General features: G+C 38.1%; 9 protein-coding genes and 2 long non-coding RNA genes across 15 annotated transcripts; 6 read left to right on the top strand and 5 right to left on the bottom strand.

Moving 5' to 3' along the window:
- Positions 1–13: 13 nt before the first annotated feature.
- On the top strand, positions 14–1,831 carry AT1G18050 (SWAP/surp RNA-binding domain protein; the record flags this gene model as incomplete). Its single annotated transcript, NM_001332333.1, has 3 exons — positions 14–336; positions 1,047–1,117; positions 1,360–1,831. The coding sequence occupies 3 exons, from the start codon at positions 14–16 to the stop codon at positions 1,638–1,640; spliced, it is 675 nt and encodes a 224-aa protein (NP_001319032.1). The 3' UTR covers positions 1,641–1,831.
- Positions 1,832–2,073: 242 nt separating this feature from the next.
- CDKD1;3 (cyclin-dependent kinase D1;3) lies at positions 2,074–4,731 on the top strand. Its single transcript, NM_101666.3, has 7 exons — positions 2,074–2,401; positions 2,547–2,845; positions 2,932–3,040; positions 3,470–3,595; positions 3,749–3,984; positions 4,064–4,321; positions 4,426–4,731. Exons 1-7 carry the CDS (start codon positions 2,303–2,305, stop codon positions 4,472–4,474), a joined length of 1,176 nt encoding a protein of 391 aa, NP_173244.1. The 5' UTR covers positions 2,074–2,302; the 3' UTR covers positions 4,475–4,731.
- AT1G05367 lies at positions 3,141–3,456 on the bottom strand. The gene has a single exon (NR_138887.1). It is a non-coding gene; the product is annotated as an other RNA (long non-coding RNA).
- On the bottom strand, positions 4,614–7,343 carry AT1G18030 (Protein phosphatase 2C family protein). Of its 2 annotated transcripts, none has more exons than NM_001084088.2 (10): positions 6,886–7,343; positions 6,617–6,725; positions 6,479–6,515; positions 6,328–6,372; positions 6,115–6,167; positions 5,839–6,000; positions 5,670–5,753; positions 5,384–5,477; positions 5,235–5,282; positions 4,614–5,034 (listed from the first exon to the last, which is right to left on the bottom strand). In NM_001084088.2, exons 1-9 carry the CDS (start codon positions 7,200–7,202, stop codon positions 5,266–5,268), a joined length of 918 nt encoding a protein of 305 aa, NP_001077557.1. In that variant the 5' UTR covers positions 7,203–7,343; the 3' UTR covers positions 4,614–5,034; positions 5,235–5,265. The 2 variants fall into 2 exon arrangements, with proteins under 2 accessions (NP_001077557.1, NP_564045.1); NM_101665.3 differs by having other exon boundaries at positions 5,388–5,477; positions 6,886–7,271.
- AT1G05363 lies at positions 5,457–5,693 on the top strand. Its single transcript, NR_138886.1, has one exon. It is a non-coding gene; the product is annotated as an other RNA (long non-coding RNA).
- Positions 7,344–7,367: 24 nt separating the features above from the next.
- AT1G18020 (FMN-linked oxidoreductases superfamily protein) lies at positions 7,368–9,367 on the bottom strand. Its single transcript, NM_179352.5, has 5 exons — positions 9,263–9,367; positions 8,893–9,033; positions 8,667–8,797; positions 8,404–8,565; positions 7,368–8,337 (listed from the first exon to the last, which is right to left on the bottom strand). Exons 1-5 carry the CDS (start codon positions 9,328–9,330, stop codon positions 8,030–8,032), a joined length of 810 nt encoding a protein of 269 aa, NP_849683.1. The 5' UTR covers positions 9,331–9,367; the 3' UTR covers positions 7,368–8,029.
- A 475-nt stretch (positions 9,368–9,842) lies between these two features.
- Positions 9,843–11,912, bottom strand: AT1G18010 (Major facilitator superfamily protein). Its single transcript, NM_101663.2, has one exon. It carries the CDS (start codon positions 11,620–11,622, stop codon positions 10,243–10,245), a length of 1,380 nt encoding a protein of 459 aa, NP_564044.1. The 5' UTR covers positions 11,623–11,912; the 3' UTR covers positions 9,843–10,242.
- Positions 11,913–15,258: 3,346 nt separating this feature from the next.
- AT1G18000 (Major facilitator superfamily protein) lies at positions 15,259–17,176 on the top strand. Its single transcript, NM_101662.3, has one exon. The coding sequence runs from the start codon at positions 15,555–15,557 to the stop codon at positions 16,932–16,934; it is 1,380 nt and encodes a 459-aa protein (NP_564043.1). The 5' UTR covers positions 15,259–15,554; the 3' UTR covers positions 16,935–17,176.
- A 332-nt stretch (positions 17,177–17,508) lies between these two features.
- Positions 17,509–19,569, top strand: AT1G17990 (FMN-linked oxidoreductases superfamily protein). Of its 2 annotated transcripts, none has more exons than NM_101664.5 (5): positions 17,509–17,914; positions 18,144–18,284; positions 18,380–18,510; positions 18,612–18,773; positions 18,840–19,569. In NM_101664.5, the coding sequence occupies exons 1-5, from the start codon at positions 17,847–17,849 to the stop codon at positions 19,145–19,147; spliced, it is 810 nt and encodes a 269-aa protein (NP_173241.2). In that variant the 5' UTR covers positions 17,509–17,846; the 3' UTR covers positions 19,148–19,569. The 2 variants fall into 2 exon arrangements, with proteins under 2 accessions (NP_173241.2, NP_001031062.1); NM_001035985.1 differs by having other exon boundaries at positions 17,610–17,914; positions 18,168–18,284; positions 18,840–19,530.
- Positions 19,570–19,893: 324 nt separating this feature from the next.
- Positions 19,894–24,137, top strand: PAPS1 (poly(A) polymerase 1). 2 transcript variants are annotated; one of them, NM_101661.5, is made up of 12 exons: positions 19,894–20,288; positions 20,418–20,495; positions 20,595–20,702; positions 21,105–21,167; positions 21,257–21,418; positions 21,694–21,807; positions 21,913–21,975; positions 22,062–22,391; positions 22,469–22,633; positions 22,724–23,569; positions 23,655–23,722; positions 23,821–24,137. In NM_101661.5, exons 1-12 carry the CDS (start codon positions 20,184–20,186, stop codon positions 23,858–23,860), a joined length of 2,142 nt encoding a protein of 713 aa, NP_173240.2. In that variant the 5' UTR covers positions 19,894–20,183; the 3' UTR covers positions 23,861–24,137. The 2 variants fall into 2 exon arrangements, with proteins under 2 accessions (NP_173240.2, NP_973855.1); NM_202126.2 differs by lacking the exon at positions 21,105–21,167 and having other exon boundaries at positions 19,895–20,288; positions 20,418–20,702; positions 23,821–24,086.
- On the bottom strand, positions 24,103–26,885 carry AT1G17970 (RING/U-box superfamily protein). 2 transcript variants are annotated; one of them, NM_101660.3, is made up of 5 exons: positions 25,998–26,885; positions 25,267–25,431; positions 24,844–24,942; positions 24,624–24,758; positions 24,129–24,534 (listed from the first exon to the last, which is right to left on the bottom strand). In NM_101660.3, exons 1-5 carry the CDS (start codon positions 26,568–26,570, stop codon positions 24,400–24,402), a joined length of 1,107 nt encoding a protein of 368 aa, NP_173239.1. In that variant the 5' UTR covers positions 26,571–26,885; the 3' UTR covers positions 24,129–24,399. The 2 variants fall into 2 exon arrangements, with proteins under 2 accessions (NP_001321389.1, NP_173239.1); NM_001332332.1 differs by having other exon boundaries at positions 24,103–24,534; positions 24,844–25,431; positions 25,998–26,860.
- Between the last annotated feature and the right edge of the window lie 719 nt (positions 26,886–27,604).

The following is a 27,604-nucleotide window of genomic DNA, read 5'->3' as shown; positions in this document are numbered from 1 at the left end:
GATCGATGTCGGGATGTCGTTAATCCATCACGACCCCGATCTTGATGGTGATGTCGATCCCGAAGCTGAAGACAGAGATAACTTTCACCTGGAAGAAATGCTAAACGAGTGGACCGACGAACCACCAATTCGCCACGACGTGTACCCGGAGAGCGATGGTGAAGGAGCCGACGACAGTTCCGACATACATGTGAGGCGTGGTGATGGGTTTTTGTACCAAAAGCAGAGTTTCTTCAGTGGAGTTGCGTTCAAAGAGGCGGTTATAGATTATGCTCTGAGAACTGGACATAATCCAACATCTCTTTGGCACTCCAACCACTCTTCCTCGACCACGAGGTCCTGTAGATCCCGACGAACTTGATGACAGATTGCTCATCTTTCAACTGGAAATAAAAAAATTGGGAATCGATTTAGGGTTCTTGAGTTTTGAGTTTGGGGTTTTAGATTTTGGATTTGGGATTCGACAATGGATCGGGTTTTAAAAACGAATCCGGGTTTTTTTGGTTTGGTTTTGACCGATAATATGGTTTCGTCTCGGGTTTACGTATCAAACCGAAGTAACCACGATTCGGGGACATTAAGCTCTTGAACTTTTAATTGGTGGGGAAATAGACGTTTAACTTTCATTTCATGGGTAAATAGCAAGAGGTCAAAGATCGGGCTTCATCTAGCCAGATGCGATAGTTCCCATGGGGAAATAGACCGTTTTTCCGTAATGTTCTGATGTTAAACAGAATGGTTTTATAACATAACAGTTCATGTATGTATGATTTGGTTCTTACCGGTTAAGTAGATAATGTATGGTGAAAATGGAAAACGACGTCTCTCACAACAAAAAACAACTAAAACCCAAAATCTCGACCCAAAACCGAATTTAACTTCAAATTAAGTAAATATGGCCCGAAGTTATAAGCCCGAATAACAGAGGCCCATTATAAAACCTGGAGCACAAGTTTCTCGTCTATAAGTGCTAGGCTACGCATAGGGCTCCGTGGATTTGTTCTAAGAGGATATTCTCCGTTGATTTGCAATTGTCAATTTCCAAGCTTCAGAACTAGAGTTCGTTCGTTCACGACGTCACTGTGGCTCTCGCGGCGTGGCTGTTACTTTCCGGTGGGTGAGGTACGGTACTTGTTATCTCTCTCCGAAACCCTAAGTAGTCCTTGGATATGTATCTTTGCCTTTTCTTATATTTACGTTTAGGAAGATAATTCGTTTTCTTGGTAGTTTACCCCTTGTATAAATATAGTCATATAGAGCTCAGGGTCAAGTGATAATCAACACATTCAATCGATCTCTTTGCATCTCTTGTCATCAAGGGTTAACTTTATCTATTATTTTGTGTTTCTCTTTGTATAGAAAAGAGATGTCGAGTGATTTGCAATCGAACTCCGGCAGATGTACCTCCGAGGACTAGATATTATGCGGATAGCTCAGCCCGTTTGGTTTTCATGGAGGGGCCTGAGATGGAGAGAAAGATGATGACAAGCTATGCGGGAAACCCAAAGTACTCCTTCTTCTGGAGCTCAGATCGTTATCATGCTTATTACCAGAAAAAGCTTGCTGGATACCGTGCGCAGAATTACATGAGGGACCTGAGATCAAACTTAGTGATTATGGGATACCTGATGTTCCATTGAGGGTGAGGGTAAGGGAACCACCGCTTCAGATTCCAAAACCTCCTCCGGGCTTTGCTAGTGACCAGAAGCCGACAATGAAGTATCCGCCTCCACCACCTCGCAAGTATGCAGCTATACTCCCTGAATGGATTACTGGCAAAGAGCTTGAAACTATCAAGGAAGGGGATATGGACGAGAAACAGCAACGATAGCTCTTAAGAAATCAGCTAAACTCTAGCAAAAACACGTGGATTGCTAATATGCTTTATAGGTTATAGGTTAAATTTGTTGAGGTATAAAACAGTCATTTCAAAAAATCAAAAATTCACGATTAATTTAGCTATTGTTTAAAAGTTTAGATATTAAATAATATTTTTCTCTTTTATAAATCGAAAATGTTTGGATATTAAATGTATAAAAAACTAGAAAAGTAAATAATTGGGCGTTTCTCTTTATTTGTTGTTTCCCTCGATTAGCCGATTGCGTCTGCAAACGCGCCAACGGCTACTTTTTCTCCGGAGCCGGAGCTCTCAAAGCTGAAACCCTAAATTTTCCCGGTATCTTCCTCATCGTCGATTTTACTCAATTTAGAATAAAAATCGGAAAGCAATCGAATTCTAGCGACGTGAATTAAGAAGAAAGAGAGAGGCGCGATTATTGAGTGGGTTCTGAAAAACCCGAAAATGCCGGAGCAGCCAAAGAAAGTTGCTGATAGGTATCTCAAGCAAGAGGTTCTTGGGCAAGGTACCTATGGAGTCGTCTTCAAAGCCACTGATACTAAGGTCATATCTTTGCTGATTTTTGTTTGCAAAATTAGGGTTTAGGATCTGTCGGCAATTCCTAATTTCTCCTTCTTTTTTGGTTCCGGATTTTGATTGAAGTTTTTGTTGGATCAAGGGGAAGTAATTGTGGGGTGTAATTTTGCAGACGGAACAAACTGTAGCAATTAAGAAGATAAGGCTTGGTAAACAAAGAGAAGGTGTAAATATTACAGCTCTCAGAGAAATCAAAATGCTCAAAGAGCTAAAGCATCCTCATATTATTCTGCTCATTGATGCATTTCCTCACAAGGAAAACTTGCATCTTGTCTTTGAGTTCATGGAGACTGACCTCGAAGCAGTTATTCGCGATTCTAACATTTTCCTCTCACCCGCCGACATTAAATCCTACCTCCTAATGACATTTAAAGGACTTGCTTATTGCCACGATAAATGGGTTTTGCACAGGTACATTTGTTTATCCTTAACAACTTGCTTATTGTCTCTGTAATGTTGCTTGGTTTGGGCACTGATTATGTGTGGCTTGAGTTCAGGGATATGAAGCCAAATAACTTGTTAATAGGAGTTGATGGACAGCTTAAGCTTGCAGATTTTGGCTTAGCACGTATATTTGGTAGTCCAAATCGTAAGTTTACCCACCAGGTATGCCTTTTGCCGCATTGCCATTTTATCTATTGCTGTAATATAACCAAATTGATCGACTAACTCATATGAAATATTGATAAGAAAGTTTTAAGTAGTTCTTATCAGTAGTTATGTCTAGGGATGAGGAAGATTAGATGTCTCATGTCTTTTCATTTCTCTAGTTGTATACTAAATGTAACATGTATTAAACAGTCTCAACTCATATTAAATGATGGTGCAGTAGCTATCTCATATCTGTACTAAAAGTTTTGCTGTTAACCGGATTTTTGACCTGAGCTATTTCTGCCTTCTTTGTTTCCCTTTGAACACCCAAAATTACAATAGAATCCATGTGAGCTCTGTTTCCAAATGCGCAATGCAACTTATTTTCTCTTGTTTCTAGTTGTTATATTATCTTCATATCTTGATATATCTGATAATGCACAGGTGTTTGCTAGATGGTACAGAGCACCAGAACTTTTGTTTGGTGCAAAACAATATGGTGCTGCAGTTGATGTTTGGGCCGTTGCCTGCATATTCGCCGAACTTCTACTACGCAGACCATTTCTTCAGGTTAAATAATCTTACTCAAATCTAATGGCTACCATTAAAACTTTAGTCCAATTGTCATCTCTTTGGATGTTATACTCACTCTCAGACTACATAATTACATATTCATTATCAATTTTCTCGGTATGTTTACTTATTCTATTTTTGCCGTTGCAGGGAAACAGTGATATTGATCAATTAAGCAAAATATTTGCTGCTTTTGGGACACCAAAAGCAGATCAGTGGCCGGATTTAACAAAGCTTCCAGATTATGTAGAGTATCAATTTGTCCCTGCACCGTCTCTACGTTCTTTATTCCCAGCAGTTAGTGATGATGCTCTCGACTTGTTGTCCAAAATGTTTACCTATGACCCAAAGGCTAGAATTTCCATTAAGCAGGCTCTAGAACACAGGTGCCTAATGTTCACCATCTGTTTATAGGCAAAGTATATCTAGCGTTCTGCTCTCACACCTTTGTTTTCATTATTTCAGGTACTTCACTTCTGCACCTGCTCCTACTGACCCGGCTAAGCTCCCAAAGCCCGTTCCTAAGCAGGATGGTAAATCATCTTACGGTAAACATGAGGCCATTACAGTGCAATCACCACCACGTAAGCTTAGAAGAGTGATGCCTGAGCGTGGGAGGGTTGATAGTTTGAAGTCTCATGTTGACAAGGATCAACAAGCACCCATGTCATTAGATTTTACCATCCTCGCTGAGCGACCTCCAAACAGGCCAACAATCACCAGGTAAAAAACAAGACAGTTTCTCCCTCACTGCATATTAATCTCATTTGTCATTACAGCCTCAAGATTGATTGTGTTTTAATGACTTCTTCTTGTTCAATTTGTAGTGCTGATAGATCTCATCTGAAGAGGAAACTCGATCTTGAGTTCCAGTAAGACTGTTGGTTATGCACTCTTCTCTTAGCTTCTCCATTTTCATGTTCTGGTGAAACCACACCATTGTTAAGTTGTCAATTTACTGCTGCTTGTGTAATCTGGCGATTTATTCTTTTCCATATTTAGCTTGATTACAAACCAGAGGGACCTTAGATTCACAATGATAATATTTTGTTGTCCCATAGGCTTTTTATTCATTGTAAACTGATCATACTGTACTATGAAGTCTATGATTATAAAGCTTTCTACTTTTTGCTTCTAGAATTCTTTGCGGTACAAAGAGAGCTCTGTTTAATCTTCAAACTCATTTTTCTTTCGATGGTGGCCCCAGGAATTTAATTGATCCATTGACAGCTCAAAAAGATTTTACCAAATACCAACAACAGGTTTATAAAACACATACGAGCCAGAAAAACAGATGCCCACATGTCAGTCAGGCTCTTCTTTAGTCATACCCGCTTGAAGACTATCACGATTGCTGTGCAGTTGTCTTTGCAACGACGTTCTTTCACAGCTTCCTTCACAAGACGGCGACTTACCGTGCTTACATGCAAGCCCTCCTACAAAATCATAGTTCTTAGCCTCTTAGTTTCTCACATTTAATTTCCCTTGACACTCTTTACTTGTGTGCACAAGGTTCTAACAAGCCATTTTGCTCACATGGCTACCGAAAAACATCTGTTTTTTGAGCTTCTTTCTATGTAGTTAAAGAGAGTGTGAAATGGAGGACAAAGTGATTTTGACAACTGTAGGTATTTACCTTCAAAAGTTTCTGGACAAATCCAACAGCATCACTTGGTCCAAACACCTGAAAACGGTTGCATTGTGTATGAGCAGCAAACTTTGATATATAAAGACAAAATGAAATGTTCTTATAGAGCACTGCAAAACCACAAACGAAGAGCTTACTTACTTCCCACAATCCATCGCAACCAAGAATCATGAAGTTTTCTCTCTCAGTTAATTCAAAAGCATGAATGTCTGGAGTTGCACTGACACCAAACTAGATTCAATAACTTGCGTTAGATGCGAATAAACCATAAGATTTTAGGATAAGTTACAGATTCTAGGCATTTGAAGTTGCAAAATGATATGGAGCAAGGTTCAAGAACATGTCGATAGAATATTGCACGCGAGAGCTAAAATGTCACAGATAATGGGCTCAATATAAAGTGGGAAGCCACCGGATCATTACCTTCTTAAAATGACGATCACCAAAAGCCCTAGAAACCTCAAGACGCCCTTGTAACCGTCCATTTGAGCTTATAACACCACCTGACTGTGAAACTCATAGCAAGTTATCAACAGAGCATGGTGTGCTCACATTTACTTGGAAGTCTCTGTCTGGCTCATCAAAAACTAACCTTTTGAATGCGAGAGCGCTCCTGTGGATAAATTGCTTTGTGCTCTCTCGTCAAAACAATTGCTTTGAGTGGATTACCTGCTTCTGTATGATTCCCCAATTCGTTGGTAGTAGAGGATCGTGCCAAAACAGCCTTAGCATCACCGATATTGGCAACAAAAACCTATAAAGCATGAGAGTTTATGGGTGTGAATACTGGAGAAAAGGTCGAGTTATTTTATGAAATTTATCTAGAGAGTAAAAATATTGAATTCCAGAGACCCCATCACAGTCATACCTTTTGATCAAGTATCCAGACACAGACTGCTGTGGCTCCATCTTGCCATCCTCCTGTACAAGACACAGGTCAGAGAGAAGCATAAATATGAATGAACTAAGAGATTCTATGGAGAAGATATAGGAAAGCAATCAACAGCCGAGATAAAAGCTCAGACATTCGAAACATAGATGCAGAATATAGCCAAGACAAACACACACATACACAAACTACCTGAAACACTTTTTTGCAGGAGCAACTCATCAGTTTTCCGGAAACCTGAAAGTAAAATTGCTTTAACAGTTGAGAACCTGTGGATCTGAAAAGCCATAATGAAATGACTAAAAAGTTTTAAGAGACTTATGAAGTAAACTTATATATGTACCTTCAAGAATGGCCTTTTTAGCAACTTTGACATCCAGCTGAAACAGCAATTTGACAGAGAAGAAGGTGAAGTGAGACCGAGTGAATGACATGAAAACAGTTGTAAAGACATAATTAATATGAACCAAGTAAGACAGACCAACTCACGTGGTAACCCAGCTGAAAGAACGTTAAGGTGAAGATGCTTCTTAGCAAACTCTGCAGCTAAACGACCTCCATGCCCATCATAAATTGCAAAATGCGCACACCTACATACCAATACAGAAAAGCCTACCTAGCTTTATAAAGAAACCTAAAAAAATATCATTTTGCACAATAAGATTCGTATCTTCCTAATTCTTCTAAGTCCCACAAACAGAATGTGTCCAATTACTAAACTTGATTCAACTAAGAGCTTGTATTTGTTACCTTAGTGTCCCTGGGAAATCCAAAGAAGCGTCAGGCAAAACCACCCAAACATCTTCCATAGTATGTCTAGCTCCTTTGTCTTCAGCAACATCAGCTTCGACCAGAAACTCCTTCTTTTCTTCACTTACAAAGCTAGGCTTATCTTCTTCCGCCTCTCTATTACCAACGGCGGCTACAGCTTCTCCTCCGCCGGAAACCTCCTCTGACTTCTTTGCCTTCTTCACCGGTGAGACCAAATCCTCGCTGGAAAACGAATCAGCCGCGTGCTTGTTATTTGGTTTCTCCATTGCAGTCAAATCAGATTCCTTCTCCAACATTCGTTGAGAATCTTACGCTTAATCTTCTCGGTCTGTTTCCCGGCAATAATCTTGTCGGGTCACCGTCGCAAAGAATGAGATAGTAAAGTAAACACAAACAAGTTGCAAGAATATATAATTTAGTACCCAAAGTTTCTGTATATTTTATTTTAGGCCCCACACTTTTAAATTTACCTGAAGTACCTTGAATTTTAATTCGTATACGGTATTATTACACTACACATAAATGATTCGGTTTCTTAACCATGATATTCGTATATTTGTGCAAGTTTATCAATCGGCGTAAGTTTTGCGAAAGCATTTGTGACTTTGTATAACCAATTTTAGTTTTGTTGAAGCATTTGTGTAAGCAATTTTGGAACTTATAGTTTGTTGCGGACGATGATGATTTTATATAGGTGGTACGTTGTAGTGGAAATGATGAAACTTGGAGAGTTGGACACTGCCGAAGCTTGTTTGAGGCAAGCTTTTTGCCTTATGTGATTGAAAAATATGTTTTGCTAATAATGCATCTGAATAAACCCCTTAAGCAGTTGTTGTATCTGTGGTCTCGAGGAAAGGGTAGTCTGTATAGCCCACTACAGGATCTGAAGTGTAGAACGTTGATCTATCGTACCTATTCAACGGCTCATTGAGTTCGAATCTCCTCGTCAGATCCGGATTCGCCAAGAACGGCCGTCCATAAGCCACAAGATCGGTTCTTCCCTCTTCCACCGCCTTGTTCCCGTCTTCTCTAGAATATCCTCCTGCTACTATGAACGTACCTTTGAAGGCTTTTCGCATGGGCGTAAGCGATTCCGTGCATTCGAAGATTCCTTCAAGGGTTTTCATTCTAGGTTCAACCATGTGACCGTAGACGACTCCATGCCATGCTTGTTCATAGCTTGCACCAGGTAGAGCCCTAATGCTTCTGGATTCGAGTCTCCTGACTCCATGTAATCTGCAAATGGCGAGAGTCTGATTCCAACACGATCTGAACCGATCTCGTTCACCACTGCTTCGATTACTTCAAGAGCAAATCTACAGCGGTTCTCTAATGACCCACCATATTGGTCACTTCTGTCATTCACTTTGTCTTTCAGGAACTGATCGATCAGGTAACCATGTGCGCCGTGAACCTCCACTCCATCGAAGCCTGTACTTGTATATATGTCAAGTGTCTTGATCATCTAACATCCAAAGGGGAAAAGACTTTGCTTACCAGCTTCGATCGCGTTTCGTGCAGCGATTCTAAAGTCGTTGACAATGGCGGGAAGCTCGTCGCTCCTTAACCGCCGTGGAGGCTTAAACTGACCTCCATACATGTTCTTGCACATCAATGGCTTGTCTGTAGAGGAGACGGGTGCTTCCCCATTTGGCTGGTCTAAAGAATGGAGAAAATTTAGTATACAAGAACCTAAAGCATCAAAATCTTTTTCGTTTTGGTTTACAACAAGGAGGAGGAAGCTACAGTTTTTAGCAAACCTTGATGAAAAACTCTGCCACCATGCCAAATCTGGCAGAAGAAGATACCGCCTTTCGAATGAACCGCATCCACGATGGGCTTCCATGCCTCCACTTGGTCTCTGTTCCATAATCCAGGTAAATCCGGATAGCTTGACAAACAGAGCTCACATGTTAGAGAGCGAAGCTATTGGTGTATTTTGAACTATAAGCTAAAAATATTATAATCCAGCAGAGTTATATATACCCCAATGATGTCTCGGAGACTACACAGGATTCGGAAATAAGAAGACCACCAGGTGTTGTTCTCTGAGTGTAATATAATTTGGCATTAGGCTGAGGAATGTTACCATACGATCTCGATCTAGTCAATGGCGCCAAAACAACCCTGATCACAATTCAAAGACAACATTCAAGCTTCGTACCTTCCATAAGCAAAAGAAAAGATTTTGAAGAAACCCAGAATGGTGCTTAAAAGTTAAAAGGTTGAGTTGGGGAATTCTATCAAACACTATGTGTATGCATAAGAGTCAAAACACATATTCAAATCCAAACGGACTAAATGGAAGATTCAGGGGGCAACTATAACAGAGACTGAGACATGGAGAAAGGAGTACCTGTGAGAAAGATTGAAGGGTCCCATCTTATAGGGCATGAGGAGAGGGATACTCTGTTTAGTCTCCATGGAATCCGTGTGTGCTGTCTATGTGATTCTTCAACAACTGTGGAAAGATAATATTTATATAAATGATACATACAGATTTGGTGTATTGACTGGTCAAAGCGGTGCCCAAGTCGTCGTCTTCTTATTAGACAAAGCCATCATATATGTTTGCAGTTGTATCTAGCTAGAAGCTTGTGTGCTTGAGCCAAGACATGATTTGAGTTAGTATATCAAAGTACAGCTATAGGTTGTTTTCTTGACGTGCATGCGATCCTAATCATTGTTTTCATTTCTGTAATGCGTATAGAAAAAAAAGGTTGCATGTCCACATGATAATGCCTTGTGAGTTTTTGACAATTAGGCAGTTCTTTCCACACTCACGGTGAGTCAAATAAAAGAAAGAAGACGTGCACAAATGCTTAAGGTTAGAGTTTTCTAATTTGTTTTCTCAAACAACTTTCCATCTTGACTCATTCAACACTTCTGTGATGTAACAGATGATGTCTCTTCACACAAAGACATTTCAAGTTTAGTTATTATTCAGCGAAGAATGAGATTTTCTTTTATCCCTTAGCCTTTGCCCTATCTTGATAAGGTTATGGAAATTGCTGGTCCCCATGACAAGTATGTGATTGGTGTAACACACCATCCGTACAGTGAAGATTGCACCATCGATGCCAACTTGTATTCTCTATTATTATCATCTCTGTCTCACCCCATTTCGATCGATGACATCACTACTCAAAAGTTATGTGTCATATATACTAAACAAAGGACACTACTTTATGAGAACTCAATTACCATGCATAAAAGAATAAAGGCATTTCAGAGCCTCAAATCTTTGTTTCTCTATGTAACTGTTACATTCATAACAGAACGTCATCGTATTAAAAAACAGTTAACTTACTCAATGTTCTAATAAACTACTATCTTCTAAACCTTATCATTACTATCATCATCATTATCATTTTTAACATAAAAATACACAAGAAGAACAAGTAAAGGATAACTTACAGTAGTAAGTGACCAATTAACAATAAGCTGTGACATTAACGGAACCTTACGAGTATCCACTTGCCAAGCCACTGCAGCTCCTGCACTCTGCACTCCTTTGTAGAATCCACTATATCTACTCAAAGTCTGCGAATCATCAGCCAATGCTCCTATCAACCAATAAACCATACTCTGATACATTGCATCTAACAATCCATAGCTCATATATAACACGAATGGTCCCGCAAACTCTATCCCGGAATCTTTAAAATCAAGTTTCTTTTCCGGTAGTTTGTCCAACGAGTAACCGTGCTGATTCGCTAACCCGCCCGCCCATATAATGGTTCCGATTACCGCGACTAGTGATATTCCGGTGAATCCTCTAGCTCGCCGGCTTTTGAAGCTGAAGTCCATCACGTAACCAATGGCGATGGATCCAGCCATTTGAGCTCCCCAGTAGAAGACATTGTTGAATCCTCTGGTTCTTAAGTTAAAGAGGAGTCCATTCACATTGTTGAATTGATAGCTGTAGAAGAAATTGCTAGCCCAAGCCGCGGGGACGATGAGGAGCATTTTCCGATCGAGGAATAGCCGTAGCACGGCGGCTGCTTCAGTTGACGGACGGGAGTATTTCACGGCAGAGCATCTAGATCCGTCGTTACGGATCACGGAGGTCGCCGGGAGGATACCGAAAGAGAGAAGAACGCCGGCGAACATGAAACACATGAACGCTATGTACGTCGAGTCGTTGACCGATGCGGCGGAGCTACGTTGGTAGTTGAGGATAAACGGGATTAATCCACCGATAACGCCGCCGAGATTGAAGATACTCCAGAACAACGCTATGTAAGTGCCTTTCCGATGCGGCGGAGGGTATGACGTCATCACAGCTCCTTCTCCGGCCCAGAGAAGTCCCGCGCCGCAACCGAGTAAAGCTCCGGCGACTATCGCGAAGGCTTGGTGGTGGTGATGGTTGTAGTAGAGGAAAGATCCGGCGTAGAGTACGTAAGTCGAACATCCAGCGGCTAACGTGAGCCGTGGACCGAGGACGTTGTAAAACCCGCCGCCTAAAAGGCCGAAAACGGTGAAAGCGGTGTAAACGGCGGTGTTAGCGTTGTTAGCAGCGGTTGGATCTACTTGACCACCGCCTCCCATGCCGGAGAGAGCGTTGAACATTCCTGGACAACAGAAACAAACGAATCCCATTAAGCTCACTTGAGCTAGAGGAGAATTAAATCGCCATTTGTTCTCCGGTGATTTATTCTCCTCTCCTCCGCCGTGTTTCTCCGCCGTAGTTTTTCCCTCGTCTCTCACATTCATGATCGGATAAAATGGTTAAAGATGAGAATTTTAATATTCTTCTCGTAAACTCAAAACAGGGCTCGGATCTGTGACTGTTTGTGATCCGTCTGTTACGATTCTTTCTTTAGTAGTAGCGGACATTTTCATGGGAATAAATATTAACTAAAACTTAATTTTCTAACAAAACAAAATTGATGCTCTCTACTGGTTTAATCTAATCCTAGTAAACTGTAATAACTAGAGCGAAAAGAACATGTCAATGAATGTTATCTGTTACGTTCTTTCTACGAAAATAAAAGTCAAACGTCATTATTTTTAGAAAAACAATAGCTACTTCTTCACGTTGACACTGACAACCAAAAAACTAGTACTCCCTCTGTTGTTTAGAAAAACATAAAAGAAAACATGTTACTAAAAAATAGTTATAAATATATAATTTTTTTGTATTTTACAATTTTCTGATTTTTAAATTAAAAATGTTTAATTATTTTTCTTAAAACTTACAATTCATTAATAATAACCAATAAATATTACATAAAAAACATATTAAAAAAAATCAATCTTTTAGAAACAATTTTTTCTTCTAAAAAAATCAATCATTTAGGAACAAAGAACGTAATATACTATTATATTTTTATATAATTAATTAATATCGACCTAGTTACTACTAAATACTTTTATATTAAATGAGTCAAAACTATAATATTAAAATAGTTCAAATCTATAAATATCAAAAATAGTAACAGAATCAAATCCAGCTATAATACTATAAAATTTTCTATTTAAATAGATATTAAAAAAAAAAAAATTTGGTAGGGGATATTTCAAATTGACATTGTCATATTATATTTGTATTATGGGTTTTATTTAAGAGTTTTTTTTTCTAATCAGAATTAAAACCAAAGCAACATTTAATTAAAGCAAACCAAAAATAAGTAAGAAACTATATATACAGTATATCAGATGATGTGACCTTAAAATCTTAATTTATATAAACCCTTGTCCAAGGGAAAAGTGTCACATGTCAGCTTTTTAAAGCTTTGTGTTTGGGAAAAACATTATTTTATTATACTAAACTAGATTAAATTTTGCAAATCTAAAAGTTAAATTAGTTAAAATACAAATATTATTGGAAGAGAAAAATAACAAAAATACATATTGGATCATCTATTATATTAGATTTTGCAATTCTAAAAGTTTAAACTTATTAAAATACAGATATTATTGGAAGAGGAAAATAATAAAAATACAGATTTGATTTAATCATCTATTATATTACATTTTACAAAGTTAAAAAGTCAAATGTAATAAAATACATATATTGTTAGAAGGGAAAATAATAAGAAAACAGATTTGATCATGTATTAAATTAAATTTTGCTAATTTTTAACAAATAAAATAAACGTTGTATTGTTGGAAAATAGTGATGTATTTGAAGTAAATAACTTGTGTAAACATAAAAAATAAGTTGTTTATTTTTTTTTGGAAAATGATGAATTTGGAAAGAAGTAAAGAAAAAGAGATGGTGAGAGAAAATAAGGACATGTGTAACTCCTTGTTGCTACATGTCAGCTTCTGGAGAATCCTACTTAATTTATATCTCTCTGTTTCATATTATTTATAGTTTAATTTTTTTTCACATAAATTAAAAAAAAAAACACAAAATTTTATTTAACTTATTTTTTTACATAAAAACATTATTAATTACAACTAAATCAATCAATAAAAAATATGATATAACATATAATTAGTATAAAATTATTAAATATATTTAATTATTGCATAGACAAATGAAACTAATACTTTAAAAAAAAAAAATTTAAAATTACATCTATTTAAACAGAGGGAGTAAGATATTAAACCTATAAATAAATAGTTCCGGGTCGGGTTTTCAATTAAGGGAATCGGATCAATAATCGGGTCAGGTATTGGAACACGGTTTCTTTCTCGTGGGGAATATCAATAGGTTTTCTAAAAATCCATAAATTTATATATGTGTGGCCAGAGAGTTTTTTGTCGCAATCCCTCGCGAGAAGGGTGAAATTCGTTGCGACCCTAAACCTAGAAACTCCGCACGACAATTTGGGGGAAAAAAGTTCTTCACTTCGCCGGAGAATCTATTCGTCCTGTATCGCCGGAGATCGACTTCACCGACGGGACCCAGTTCGCATCGATCAATCGGGTGTTCAAAGGCCGAGACTTTCTGCTGTACGCTCGATTCCGTTCGTTGTATTACCAGTCAATTGGATTAGGGTTTAAGGGTTGTTCCCGAGAAGAGCCTCCCGACTCGTTTGGCTACTTTTGTATGAAATTTTTCTGTTATTTTTGTTGCTTTGCTTTAAATTTCGCAAAAAGGCCTTTGATTTGTATTCTGTATGATCAACATTTTCTCCATAGTAATTTTCTTTGAGTTTTCGGTTTTTAGTTTTACATTATTGGAAATATTCAGGCAAATAATCGTTGAGAAAAAGAAAAAAAAAAGATCAATTATTTTTATACTCGTAGAATCTGATTGAAATATTAAGAAAAAAGAGAAAAAAGAGAGGAAAAGAGCAAAGTAAGTAGGATAGATGGCTAGTGTCCAAACCGTTGCCCATTTTGCTGGACAATATATGATCAAATCTGTTTTCTTATTATTTTCCCTTCTAACAATATATGTATTTTATTACATTTGACTTTTTAACTTTGTAAAATGTAATATAATAGATGATTAAATCTGTATTTTTATTATTTTCCTCTTCCAATAATATCTGTATTTTAATAAGTTTAAACTTTTAGAATTGCAAAATCTAATATAATAGATGATCCAATATGTATTTTTGTTATTTTTCTCTTCCAATAATATTTGTATTTTAACTAATTTAACTTTTAGATTTGCAAAATTTAATCTAGTTTAGTATAATAAAATAATGTTTTTCCCAAACACAAAGCTTTAAAAAGCTGACATGTGACACTTTTCCCTTGGACAAGGGTTTATATAAATTAAGATTTTAAGGTCACATCATCTGATATACTGTATATATAGTTTCTTACTTATTTTTGGTTTGCTTTAATTAAATGTTGCTTTGGTTTTAATTCTGATTAGAAAAAAAAACTCTTAAATAAAACCCATAATACAAATATAATATGACAATGTCAATTTGAAATATCCCCTACCAAATTTTTTTTTTTTTAATATCTATTTAAATAGAAAATTTTATAGTATTATAGCTGGATTTGATTCTGTTACTATTTTTGATATTTATAGATTTGAACTATTTTAATATTATAGTTTTGACTCATTTAATATAAAAGTATTTAGTAGTAACTAGGTCGATATTAATTAATTATATAAAAATATAATAGTATATTACGTTCTTTGTTCCTAAATGATTGATTTTTTTAGAAGAAAAAATTGTTTCTAAAAGATTGATTTTTTTTAATATGTTTTTTATGTAATATTTATTGGTTATTATTAATGAATTGTAAGTTTTAAGAAAAATAATTAAACATTTTTAATTTAAAAATCAGAAAATTGTAAAATACAAAAAAATTATATATTTATAACTATTTTTTAGTAACATGTTTTCTTTTATGTTTTTCTAAACAACAGAGGGAGTACTAGTTTTTTGGTTGTCAGTGTCAACGTGAAGAAGTAGCTATTGTTTTTCTAAAAATAATGACGTTTGACTTTTATTTTCGTAGAAAGAACGTAACAGATAACATTCATTGACATGTTCTTTTCGCTCTAGTTATTACAGTTTACTAGGATTAGATTAAACCAGTAGAGAGCATCAATTTTGTTTTGTTAGAAAATTAAGTTTTAGTTAATATTTATTCCCATGAAAATGTCCGCTACTACTAAAGAAAGAATCGTAACAGACGGATCACAAACAGTCACAGATCCGAGCCCTGTTTTGAGTTTACGAGAAGAATATTAAAATTCTCATCTTTAACCATTTTATCCGATCATGAATGTGAGAGACGAGGGAAAAACTACGGCGGAGAAACACGGCGGAGGAGAGGAGAATAAATCACCGGAGAACAAATGGCGATTTAATTCTCCTCTAGCTCAAGTGAGCTTAATGGGATTCGTTTGTTTCTGTTGTCCAGGAATGTTCAACGCTCTCTCCGGCATGGGAGGCGGTGGTCAAGTAGATCCAACCGCTGCTAACAACGCTAACACCGCCGTTTACACCGCTTTCACCGTTTTCGGCCTTTTAGGCGGCGGGTTTTACAACGTCCTCGGTCCACGGCTCACGTTAGCCGCTGGATGTTCGACTTACGTACTCTACGCCGGATCTTTCCTCTACTACAACCATCACCACCACCAAGCCTTCGCGATAGTCGCCGGAGCTTTACTCGGTTGCGGCGCGGGACTTCTCTGGGCCGGAGAAGGAGCTGTGATGACGTCATACCCTCCGCCGCATCGGAAAGGCACTTACATAGCGTTGTTCTGGAGTATCTTCAATCTCGGCGGCGTTATCGGTGGATTAATCCCGTTTATCCTCAACTACCAACGTAGCTCCGCCGCATCGGTCAACGACTCGACGTACATAGCGTTCATGTGTTTCATGTTCGCCGGCGTTCTTCTCTCTTTCGGTATCCTCCCGGCGACCTCCGTGATCCGTAACGACGGATCTAGATGCTCTGCCGTGAAATACTCCCGTCCGTCAACTGAAGCAGCCGCCGTGCTACGGCTATTCCTCGATCGGAAAATGCTCCTCATCGTCCCCGCGGCTTGGGCTAGCAATTTCTTCTACAGCTATCAATTCAACAATGTGAATGGACTCCTCTTTAACTTAAGAACCAGAGGATTCAACAATGTCTTCTACTGGGGAGCTCAAATGGCTGGATCCATCGCCATTGGTTACGTGATGGACTTCAGCTTCAAAAGCCGGCGAGCTAGAGGATTCACCGGAATATCACTAGTCGCGGTAATCGGAACCATTATATGGGCGGGCGGGTTAGCGAATCAGCACGGTTACTCGTTGGACAAACTACCGGAAAAGAAACTTGATTTTAAAGATTCCGGGATAGAGTTTGCGGGACCATTCGTGTTATATATGAGCTATGGATTGTTAGATGCAATGTATCAGAGTATGGTTTATTGGTTGATAGGAGCATTGGCTGATGATTCGCAGACTTTGAGTAGATATAGTGGATTCTACAAAGGAGTGCAGAGTGCAGGAGCTGCAGTGGCTTGGCAAGTGGATACTCGTAAGGTTCCGTTAATGTCACAGCTTATTGTTAATTGGTCACTTACTACTGTAAGTTATCCTTTACTTGTTCTTCTTGTGTATTTTTATGTTAAAAATGATAATGATGATGATAGTAATGATAAGGTTTAGAAGATAGTAGTTTATTAGAACATTGAGTAAGTTAACTGTTTTTTAATACGATGACGTTCTGTTATGAATGTAACAGTTACATAGAGAAACAAAGATTTGAGGCTCTGAAATGCCTTTATTCTTTTATGCATGGTAATTGAGTTCTCATAAAGTAGTGTCCTTTGTTTAGTATATATGACACATAACTTTTGAGTAGTGATGTCATCGATCGAAATGGGGTGAGACAGAGATGATAATAATAGAGAATACAAGTTGGCATCGATGGTGCAATCTTCACTGTACGGATGGTGTGTTACACCAATCACATACTTGTCATGGGGACCAGCAATTTCCATAACCTTATCAAGATAGGGCAAAGGCTAAGGGATAAAAGAAAATCTCATTCTTCGCTGAATAATAACTAAACTTGAAATGTCTTTGTGTGAAGAGACATCATCTGTTACATCACAGAAGTGTTGAATGAGTCAAGATGGAAAGTTGTTTGAGAAAACAAATTAGAAAACTCTAACCTTAAGCATTTGTGCACGTCTTCTTTCTTTTATTTGACTCACCGTGAGTGTGGAAAGAACTGCCTAATTGTCAAAAACTCACAAGGCATTATCATGTGGACATGCAACCTTTTTTTTCTATACGCATTACAGAAATGAAAACAATGATTAGGATCGCATGCACGTCAAGAAAACAACCTATAGCTGTACTTTGATATACTAACTCAAATCATGTCTTGGCTCAAGCACACAAGCTTCTAGCTAGATACAACTGCAAACATATATGATGGCTTTGTCTAATAAGAAGACGACGACTTGGGCACCGCTTTGACCAGTCAATACACCAAATCTGTATGTATCATTTATATAAATATTATCTTTCCACAGTTGTTGAAGAATCACATAGACAGCACACACGGATTCCATGGAGACTAAACAGAGTATCCCTCTCCTCATGCCCTATAAGATGGGACCCTTCAATCTTTCTCACAGGTACTCCTTTCTCCATGTCTCAGTCTCTGTTATAGTTGCCCCCTGAATCTTCCATTTAGTCCGTTTGGATTTGAATATGTGTTTTGACTCTTATGCATACACATAGTGTTTGATAGAATTCCCCAACTCAACCTTTTAACTTTTAAGCACCATTCTGGGTTTCTTCAAAATCTTTTCTTTTGCTTATGGAAGGTACGAAGCTTGAATGTTGTCTTTGAATTGTGATCAGGGTTGTTTTGGCGCCATTGACTAGATCGAGATCGTATGGTAACATTCCTCAGCCTAATGCCAAATTATATTACACTCAGAGAACAACACCTGGTGGTCTTCTTATTTCCGAATCCTGTGTAGTCTCCGAGACATCATTGGGGTATATATAACTCTGCTGGATTATAATATTTTTAGCTTATAGTTCAAAATACACCAATAGCTTCGCTCTCTAACATGTGAGCTCTGTTTGTCAAGCTATCCGGATTTACCTGGATTATGGAACAGAGACCAAGTGGAGGCATGGAAGCCCATCGTGGATGCGGTTCATTCGAAAGGCGGTATCTTCTTCTGCCAGATTTGGCATGGTGGCAGAGTTTTTCATCAAGGTTTGCTAAAAACTGTAGCTTCCTCCTCCTTGTTGTAAACCAAAACGAAAAAGATTTTGATGCTTTAGGTTCTTGTATACTAAATTTTCTCCATTCTTTAGACCAGCCAAATGGGGAAGCACCCGTCTCCTCTACAGACAAGCCATTGATGTGCAAGAACATGTATGGAGGTCAGTTTAAGCCTCCACGGCGGTTAAGGAGCGACGAGCTTCCCGCCATTGTCAACGACTTTAGAATCGCTGCACGAAACGCGATCGAAGCTGGTAAGCAAAGTCTTTTCCCCTTTGGATGTTAGATGATCAAGACACTTGACATATATACAAGTACAGGCTTCGATGGAGTGGAGGTTCACGGCGCACATGGTTACCTGATCGATCAGTTCCTGAAAGACAAAGTGAATGACAGAAGTGACCAATATGGTGGGTCATTAGAGAACCGCTGTAGATTTGCTCTTGAAGTAATCGAAGCAGTGGTGAACGAGATCGGTTCAGATCGTGTTGGAATCAGACTCTCGCCATTTGCAGATTACATGGAGTCAGGAGACTCGAATCCAGAAGCATTAGGGCTCTACCTGGTGCAAGCTATGAACAAGCATGGCATGGAGTCGTCTACGGTCACATGGTTGAACCTAGAATGAAAACCCTTGAAGGAATCTTCGAATGCACGGAATCGCTTACGCCCATGCGAAAAGCCTTCAAAGGTACGTTCATAGTAGCAGGAGGATATTCTAGAGAAGACGGGAACAAGGCGGTGGAAGAGGGAAGAACCGATCTTGTGGCTTATGGACGGCCGTTCTTGGCGAATCCGGATCTGACGAGGAGATTCGAACTCAATGAGCCGTTGAATAGGTACGATAGATCAACGTTCTACACTTCAGATCCTGTAGTGGGCTATACAGACTACCCTTTCCTCGAGACCACAGATACAACAACTGCTTAAGGGGTTTATTCAGATGCATTATTAGCAAAACATATTTTTCAATCACATAAGGCAAAAAGCTTGCCTCAAACAAGCTTCGGCAGTGTCCAACTCTCCAAGTTTCATCATTTCCACTACAACGTACCACCTATATAAAATCATCATCGTCCGCAACAAACTATAAGTTCCAAAATTGCTTACACAAATGCTTCAACAAAACTAAAATTGGTTATACAAAGTCACAAATGCTTTCGCAAAACTTACGCCGATTGATAAACTTGCACAAATATACGAATATCATGGTTAAGAAACCGAATCATTTATGTGTAGTGTAATAATACCGTATACGAATTAAAATTCAAGGTACTTCAGGTAAATTTAAAAGTGTGGGGCCTAAAATAAAATATACAGAAACTTTGGGTACTAAATTATATATTCTTGCAACTTGTTTGTGTTTACTTTACTATCTCATTCTTTGCGACGGTGACCCGACAAGATTATTGCCGGGAAACAGACCGAGAAGATTAAGCGTAAGATTCTCAACGAATGTTGGAGAAGGAATCTGATTTGACTGCAACGGAGAAACCAAATAACAAGCACGCGGCTGATTCGTTTTCCAGCGAGGATTTGGTCTCACGCGGAGAAACCAAATAACAAGCACGCGGAGATCAATTATTTTTATTTTCGTAGAATCTGATTGAAATATTAAGAAAAAAGAGAAAAAAGAGAGGAAAAGAGCAAAGTAAGTAGGATAGATGGCTAGTGTCCAGCAAAATGGGCAACGGTTTGGCGTTTCAGAACCTATCTCTATGGGAGGACCAACGGAGTTTGATGTGATCAAGACAAGAGAGCTCGAGAAGGTTTTACTGATATCTTAATGCTTTTTTCTTGTAATGCTTTATTGTTTTAGTTTTAAAGTTTACTCATGATATACTTCTTAGTTTTATACTGATTGATAGTATATTGAGTTGTGTTATTTGGTTGTTCAGCACTTGCAAGATGTTGGATTGTACGAGAGCAAGGAGGAAGCTGTTAGAAGGGAGGAGGTTCTGGGGATACTAGATCAGGTTTTGTAGTACTTTTGAATCCTAAGAACTTGTGCTTATGGAGTTTTCATCGATGTTAGTAACGAACTCTTGATAAATCTTCGTTGTTGATGTGTCCAGATTGTAAAAACATGGATTAAAACAATCAGCCGCGCCAAAGGGTTGAATGATCAGCTGCTTCATGAGGCGAATGCAAAGATATTTACTTTCGGTTCTTATCGACTAGGGGTAATGATTAAGATCTATAGAAGATTTAGCTTTGTTTTAGTCATTCTTCTTGTATTGCGAAGTAGAGGGAAAGGGAACAATGTGAATTGGTGGAAACTGTGTTTTGTTTCTGTTGTCTTGTCTTGTGAGACGTCCCTGAGTGGGAAGTGGAATCACTCGTCTTTACATGCTCTTTGCATTCATTTAAACATATTGAGGTCTCAATGTTATATATGTCACTTGAATCATATCTAACTGAGCTTTTCAGTCATTTTAATTATTGGTAAATCTTAGACACAATAGGGGGCTATTTATGGTTGCAATTGGTTCTTGGAGAGAATTCAGAGTCCTAAAGAGTTCCTTCTCTCCGATTTCTAGCATATTGAGTGCTCCTATAACAGTTCGTTTTACTTCTTCAAATAGGTACATGGACCTGGTGCTGATATAGACACTTTATGTGTGGGACCTAGACATGCAACTAGAGAAGTACTATAACCTCTTGCATCTATATGTTGGCTGATTATTTCTTCTGTCAATTTATTGTGTTCAATATTCATCTTTATATTTTCCATTAGGGTGATTTCTTTGGTGAGCTACAAAGAATGCTGTCAGAAATGCCGGAAGTAACTGAACTGCACCCTGTGCCTGATGCTCATGTTCCATTGATGGGATTCAAACTTAATGGAGTTTCTATAGATCTCCTTTATGCACAACTTCCACTCTGGGTTATACCTGAGGTAATTTCTTGTCCACAATGAGGTGATTGTTAGTGAGGACTAGGAAATTCGTAGATAAGTATGTTTTAACTTATCGAATTGAACCTCACTAAACTCATCCTTACTGATTACAATCAATTAGTTTCACTCTATTACACAGTTTACATTATGTTCATGAATTTAAATGAATGTTATGAGTGGATCTCGTAGAAAATAGGTAATCTGAACCTGGAGCTCTGGTCCTGTTCCTCTTATGGAGGCTTAAATGTGTTCCCTGCCTGATGTTAATGGTGCAGGACTTAGATTTATCACAGGACTCCATTCTACAGAATGCTGATGAGCAAACTGTTCGAAGTCTCAACGGTTGTAGAGTTACTGACCAAATCTTGCGTCTGGTTCCAAACATTCAGGTTTCGTGCTCACTGACCATAAATCTCTTATCTTCTAAAATTTAATTACTCATCCATATGATTTGCTTAGCCTGAGTACATGTTTTTTTCTTTGTTTCTGAGCAGAATTTCAGAACAACATTAAGATGCATGAGATTTTGGGCCAAACGACGTGGAGTATACTCTAATGTATGGAGAATTCTTCTATAATGCTCTTCTATTTTTTATGTGACTATCATGTTGCTTAAGTAAAGTATCTTTCTGACAATTGCTAGGTCTCGGGATTTCTTGGTGGTATAAACTGGGCATTGCTTGTAGCTCGGATATGTCAACTTTATCCTAACGCCCTCCCTAATATTTTAGTGTCTCGGTTCTTTAGGGTCTTCTATCAATGGAATTGGCCGAACGCCATTTTTCTTTGTTCTCCGGATGAAGGATCCCTTGGTCTTCAAGTTTGGGATCCTAGAATAAACCCAAAGGATCGGTTGCATATAATGCCCATCATTACTCCTGCTTATCCTTGTATGAACTCTAGTTACAATGTCTCTGAAAGTACATTGCGGATTATGAAAGGAGAGTTTCAGAGAGGAAACGAAATATGTGAGGTAAGATTTCGATAAGTCCAAATAGTTGGCTTCTATGCAGATTCATGGACTTATTACAACGGCTTGATGTCTTGCAGGCTATGGAATCAAACAAAGCTGACTGGGATACCCTTTTTGAGCCATTTGCATTCTTTGAAGCGTATAAAAACTATCTACAGATAGACATTTCTGCTGCAAATGTCGATGATCTAAGAAAATGGAAAGGCTGGGTTGAGTCACGCCTCCGCCAGCTCACACTGAAGGTGAAAAGCCATGTTTACTTTAACTTGAATAGTTTCTCTTGATTTTGCTTTGCTAATGATTTGTCTTGGATGTTTGCATTGTAATCTTAGATCGAGAGACATTTTAAAATGCTTCATTGCCACCCTCATCCCCATGATTTTCAAGACACATCCCGGCCACTCCATTGCTCTTACTTCATGGGTCTGCAACGTAAACAAGGAGTTCCAGCAGCAGAAGGCGAGCAATTCGATATCAGAAGAACCGTTGAGGAGTTTAAACACACTGTCAACGCTTACACATTGTGGATTCCAGGGATGGAGATTAGTGTTGGCCATATAAAACGGAGAAGCTTACCTAATTTTGTGTTTCCTGGTGGAGTTAGACCTTCACATACCTCTAAAGGAACATGGGACAGCAATCGCCGTTCAGAGCACAGAAATTCTTCTACATCAAGTGCACCAGCTGCTACTACCACTACTACCGAAATGAGTTCTGAAAGTAAAGCTGGTTCTAACAGTCCAGTTGATGGGAAGAAGAGAAAATGGGGAGATAGTGAAACACTCACCGATCAGCCAAGGAACTCTAAACACATTGCTGTTTCAGTGCCTGTAGAGAATTGTGAAGGCGGGAGTCCAAATCCATCTGTTGGATCAATTTGTTCAAGTCCTATGAAAGATTATTGTACAAACGGTAAATCTGAGCCTATTAGTAAGGATCCACCAGAAAATGTTGTTGCTTTCAGTAAGGATCCACCAGAGAGTCTTCCGATAGAAAAGATAGCCACTCCTCAAGCTCATGAAACTGAGGAGCTTGAAGAAAGTTTTGATTTTGGAAACCAAGTGATTGAGCAGATATCTCATAAAGTTGCAGTCCTGTCTGCTACTGCAACTATACCTCCATTCGAAGCTACTTCAAATGGCTCTCCTTTCCCTTATGAAGCAGTGGAAGAACTTGAGGTTTCTTATTTTTCTTATCAATTTTCGATACATAAATTGTTCTCTTGATCTTATTCCTCCTGTCTGATTTCTCTTTTGTTGAAAGGTTCTTCCCACGCGACAGCCCGATGCGGCACATAGACCTTCAGTACAACAGCGAAAACCGATAATCAAGTAAGTGATTTTGTGTCTATGTTTACTCTTAACGTTTGAATATACATTTTTGGATTTTGACAAAGATTGTTTGTTTTTGTTTGTCTGATTATTCGCAGATTGAGCTTCACGTCTCTAGGCAAAACCAATGGCAAGTAATAATGGCTTTTCCCTACATTGCCAAGAATCTCAGAGCACTTACGGAAATTCGAGATGTTAAGTTGAGGGGTTCTTGTTACTTTATGTCTTATATTTATATGCTTTTCTTAGATGTTGCATGATCTCATGTAAAACTCGTTTGGATAAGATTAATGTAATGTGTTCTTGTCTATGGATCCCAAACACTTTTTCTGTCATAAATAAAAGTCTGGGTTGAGTTTACTTCACATATATATATAAATGCAGACTCAAACGTTAAAACATTGATTCTTAGTTACGTGCGTGTATGCTATATGCTAAATTACTCTCTACCTGTCTTAAATCTACCTAGGCAACAGAAAACATAGATTTCAAACTCTTGATTTCAATCACATAAATAGACCCAACAAAGAATATAAGATCTTAAAAAAAAAAAATTGTGATTGCTAAATGCAAAAACAACAAATATGAATCAAGTATCAGATGATACAGATCTCTATACAGCAAGGTGGCTTGAAAGATCTTGAGCTATCAGAAACCCGACGAGATACAAAAGTCTTTTAAGGCTTGCCATATGCTGCCTTCTTACAGACCGGACAAGCATTCTTCCTCGAAAGCCATTGTTTCACGCAATGGACATGAAAGCTGTGTCCACAGTTCAATTCCCCAACCTCATCCTCTCTCTCATACTCATCCTGTCACCATCAAACAATAAGGAATAGCATTATGAAACTCATGATCTGTCTGAAGTTTCGAGAAGCCATTGACTCAATCTGGAGTTTACCTGACAGATGCTACATTTTCTATCAACAAGAGTATGTGATACGGATGGTTTGATTTTCCCAAGACAACGATGTATCTCGCTTTCTTTTAGTCCAGTATTCACATAACCAATTCTATCACCAAGCTCAAGAAGTTGCTGCGTAGACCAAAGCAAACACACTCGATAAAGTTGAGAAGATGAGATTGCAAGTGTTTTTCTCATGAGATTTTGAAAAACATACCTCGTATGACATGCTATCAACATCGAGCCTCAATTCGTGGTAGTTATCACGGGAATCTGTTATTCTTCCCATTACAAAACCATTCTGGAGCATCCTCATCTGCAGTGAACAGCAGGAACATGACTACACTAGCTGCATGGTTTAGTTCTTTAACTTGCTCACTTGCTATTAGCCATCCAAAACAGTTTTACAGCACCATACAGCACCAAAGAGAACGATTACATTATTTGTCTTCCACTCTATCAGTCACTAGAATATGTAAGAGACAACTCTAGAATAATCTCTTAGTTGATATGAAGCCAAGTGACAAGTCAAACCTTAACATAGTGTTGAGTGTGATCAGTTAATAAACTAAGAAGTCAAATCTATAACATTTACCAGATGCAAGAAAGACAAGGCAACTATTTGGCAAGAACATTCTACCTCGGTAAGATCATCAGGGTAAGAGCGTGGAAGATGGCCACGACATCTACTTGACAACATCGTTGGTTCAGCGCGTGATGATGTCACAAAAGTAGAATCAGAGTTGAAGATATCATGAGAATGAGTTTCTTGATTGAGAAACCGAATGGGAAGAACAGAAGAACCCTGCAGAACATTTGTAGCATTGTGTTATCATTTCTCAAACACTTAGACATGATGATAGATTCCTAATTTTCAAGTCCTCTGAAGCAATGCGTTTCTTTGATCAAAATAAATCCAACAACTCCCCTAACCAATTGAATCCAACCAAAAAGAAACTTAAACAATGCTAAGATTCCATCCTCTAGCTAAACGAGACAAAAGCATGATAAGATTCCATTCTCTAACCAAACCAGAGTTCGATTAGTTTATTGAGCATCAAACCCAAAAGAACCACCCGCACGTCAAACAAAGAAATTTTCTATATTATCCTCACATGAAACAAAAACTAATAATAGAGAACCGCTACATCTAAAGTAGACCCTTATGATTTGTCTAAACGAGAATCCAAACACATATATTAATAAACCAAACCAAACTAACAATGGCCCAGCAATTGGCATAGAGCTAACTACAACCACTAGAGCTCCAACCACTCCACACAGTTTCTGCCTAAACGATACCATTTCCTCAAAGTCAAAGTCAATAACATAATAACACTAAATTCATCATCCAACTTTAGATCAATTTACCAGTGTGTGATTATAATTGTTGTTATCCACATCAATTTTGCGACGAGACGACGGAATATTCCTTCCCCGAGGAGGATCAACCGATCGACCAATTACAGCATCCGTGGAGAAGCCTAATCCAGGTCTGCACCAAACATCAATAACGTCTCTAGCTTCTTCGCTTAAAATCCTAATCGAACCATCTTCGTAGCTTCCTTTATTCTTCTTTTTCTTTTTCTTATGCTTATGCTTCTTCTTCTTCTTATCTTTTCTAATTCTGGCATCCAAATCCGCGGAGTAGCGAATGACGGAGGGAACAGAAACCTCTTGAGCTGCTGCTGCTGCTGCGGCATAGCAACCCATCCCTCGAAACGACGACGTTTGGTACGGTTTCTTCCTCGTGCTTTCGTTGGAGGAGGAAGTCGGGAGGGGAAAGAAGGAAGACATTGCGGAGTTACAGAAGCGATTAGGTTGTGAAATCGGAAGAACGACGTGGCTTAGCGGCGGATCATCGTCGGCGGCGTGGAGATGACGGATTGTTTGGTTTCTAGCTCGTCGGAGTCTGATGTGCTCGCCGATTGTTGTAGAAGACATTCTCAAAGAAAGAAAGTAAAGGAGATAATGGAAATGTGGGAGAGAGAGAGCGAGACACAGTGCGCGGGGAAGGATGAAAGAGAGTGATTTCAAGCTTGATGATGATGATGATACAGTTTTTGTATAATGATTATAGCTTTTCCTATATAATACTATTAAAGATTTTTTAGTTTTTGTTTTTACATGCAACCATTAGTATGAGATTCCAAACAAAATCAGCTCATGCATATCTTTTGTGAATACTACCAAATTAGAAATAATGATTTTATAAGAGATATTGTTTAGGTTAATTTGAGTATTTCTCTGGGTTTTTAACTTTTTTTGGGCAATTTAGTTTAATGATTTTGCTTATTTTTGGTTTTTCTATTCCAGAAAAGTAAATTTTAAAATTTTTAAAATGATGCTTGCTTGTAAAAATAGGAAAGGTGTCAGTCACTACATGACTCTTTTAAGTCGAAACAATCTTGTTAAATAAATAAAAAGAGAGAGAGTGATTAGATATTATTTTGGTAGAGATAAAGAAGAGACACAAAGTCCAGCTGAAACATCCTACGATAAGCTTAAACATCAAAAGACCACTTCTTTGGTTGGTTTTAATATTTGAACAATCCTCGTATACATAAAGTTGGCACTCTTGAGCTTTGAAGACATCCAGCAAAGCCTTGATGGTTGATGCTCATCGCCACGAAGCCTGAACCGTTTTCCTTTCCAATATTACATTATTGTCTACCAGACCCGGTTCAACCAAATCGAACCCGACTACATTTTTGTAACACGAAACCATCCGAGAACGTTGCAAAACTGATTCTAGCTTCATCATTAATAGGCTTTTAAGAGCCCAAAACTACAAATAATAAGCCCACTTCAAACTGATTTTATAGCTTCCACATTAATAGGCCTAATAATGGTCATTTGGATATTATTGAGAATGCAACAAATATAAATGTGAAACATTAAATCAAAGAAAGTCACGCCAAAATAGGTTATATACATATACTTTTAATTTGCATTTTATCAACAAAACTACAATTCAA

Source organism: Arabidopsis thaliana (genome assembly GCF_000001735.4).
Source record: "Arabidopsis thaliana chromosome 1 sequence".
Classification (NCBI taxonomy): Eukaryota; Viridiplantae; Streptophyta; class Magnoliopsida; order Brassicales; family Brassicaceae; genus Arabidopsis; species Arabidopsis thaliana.
Note: the sequence above shows the minus strand (reverse complement) of the source record. Positions and strands in the feature narration are given on the sequence as shown.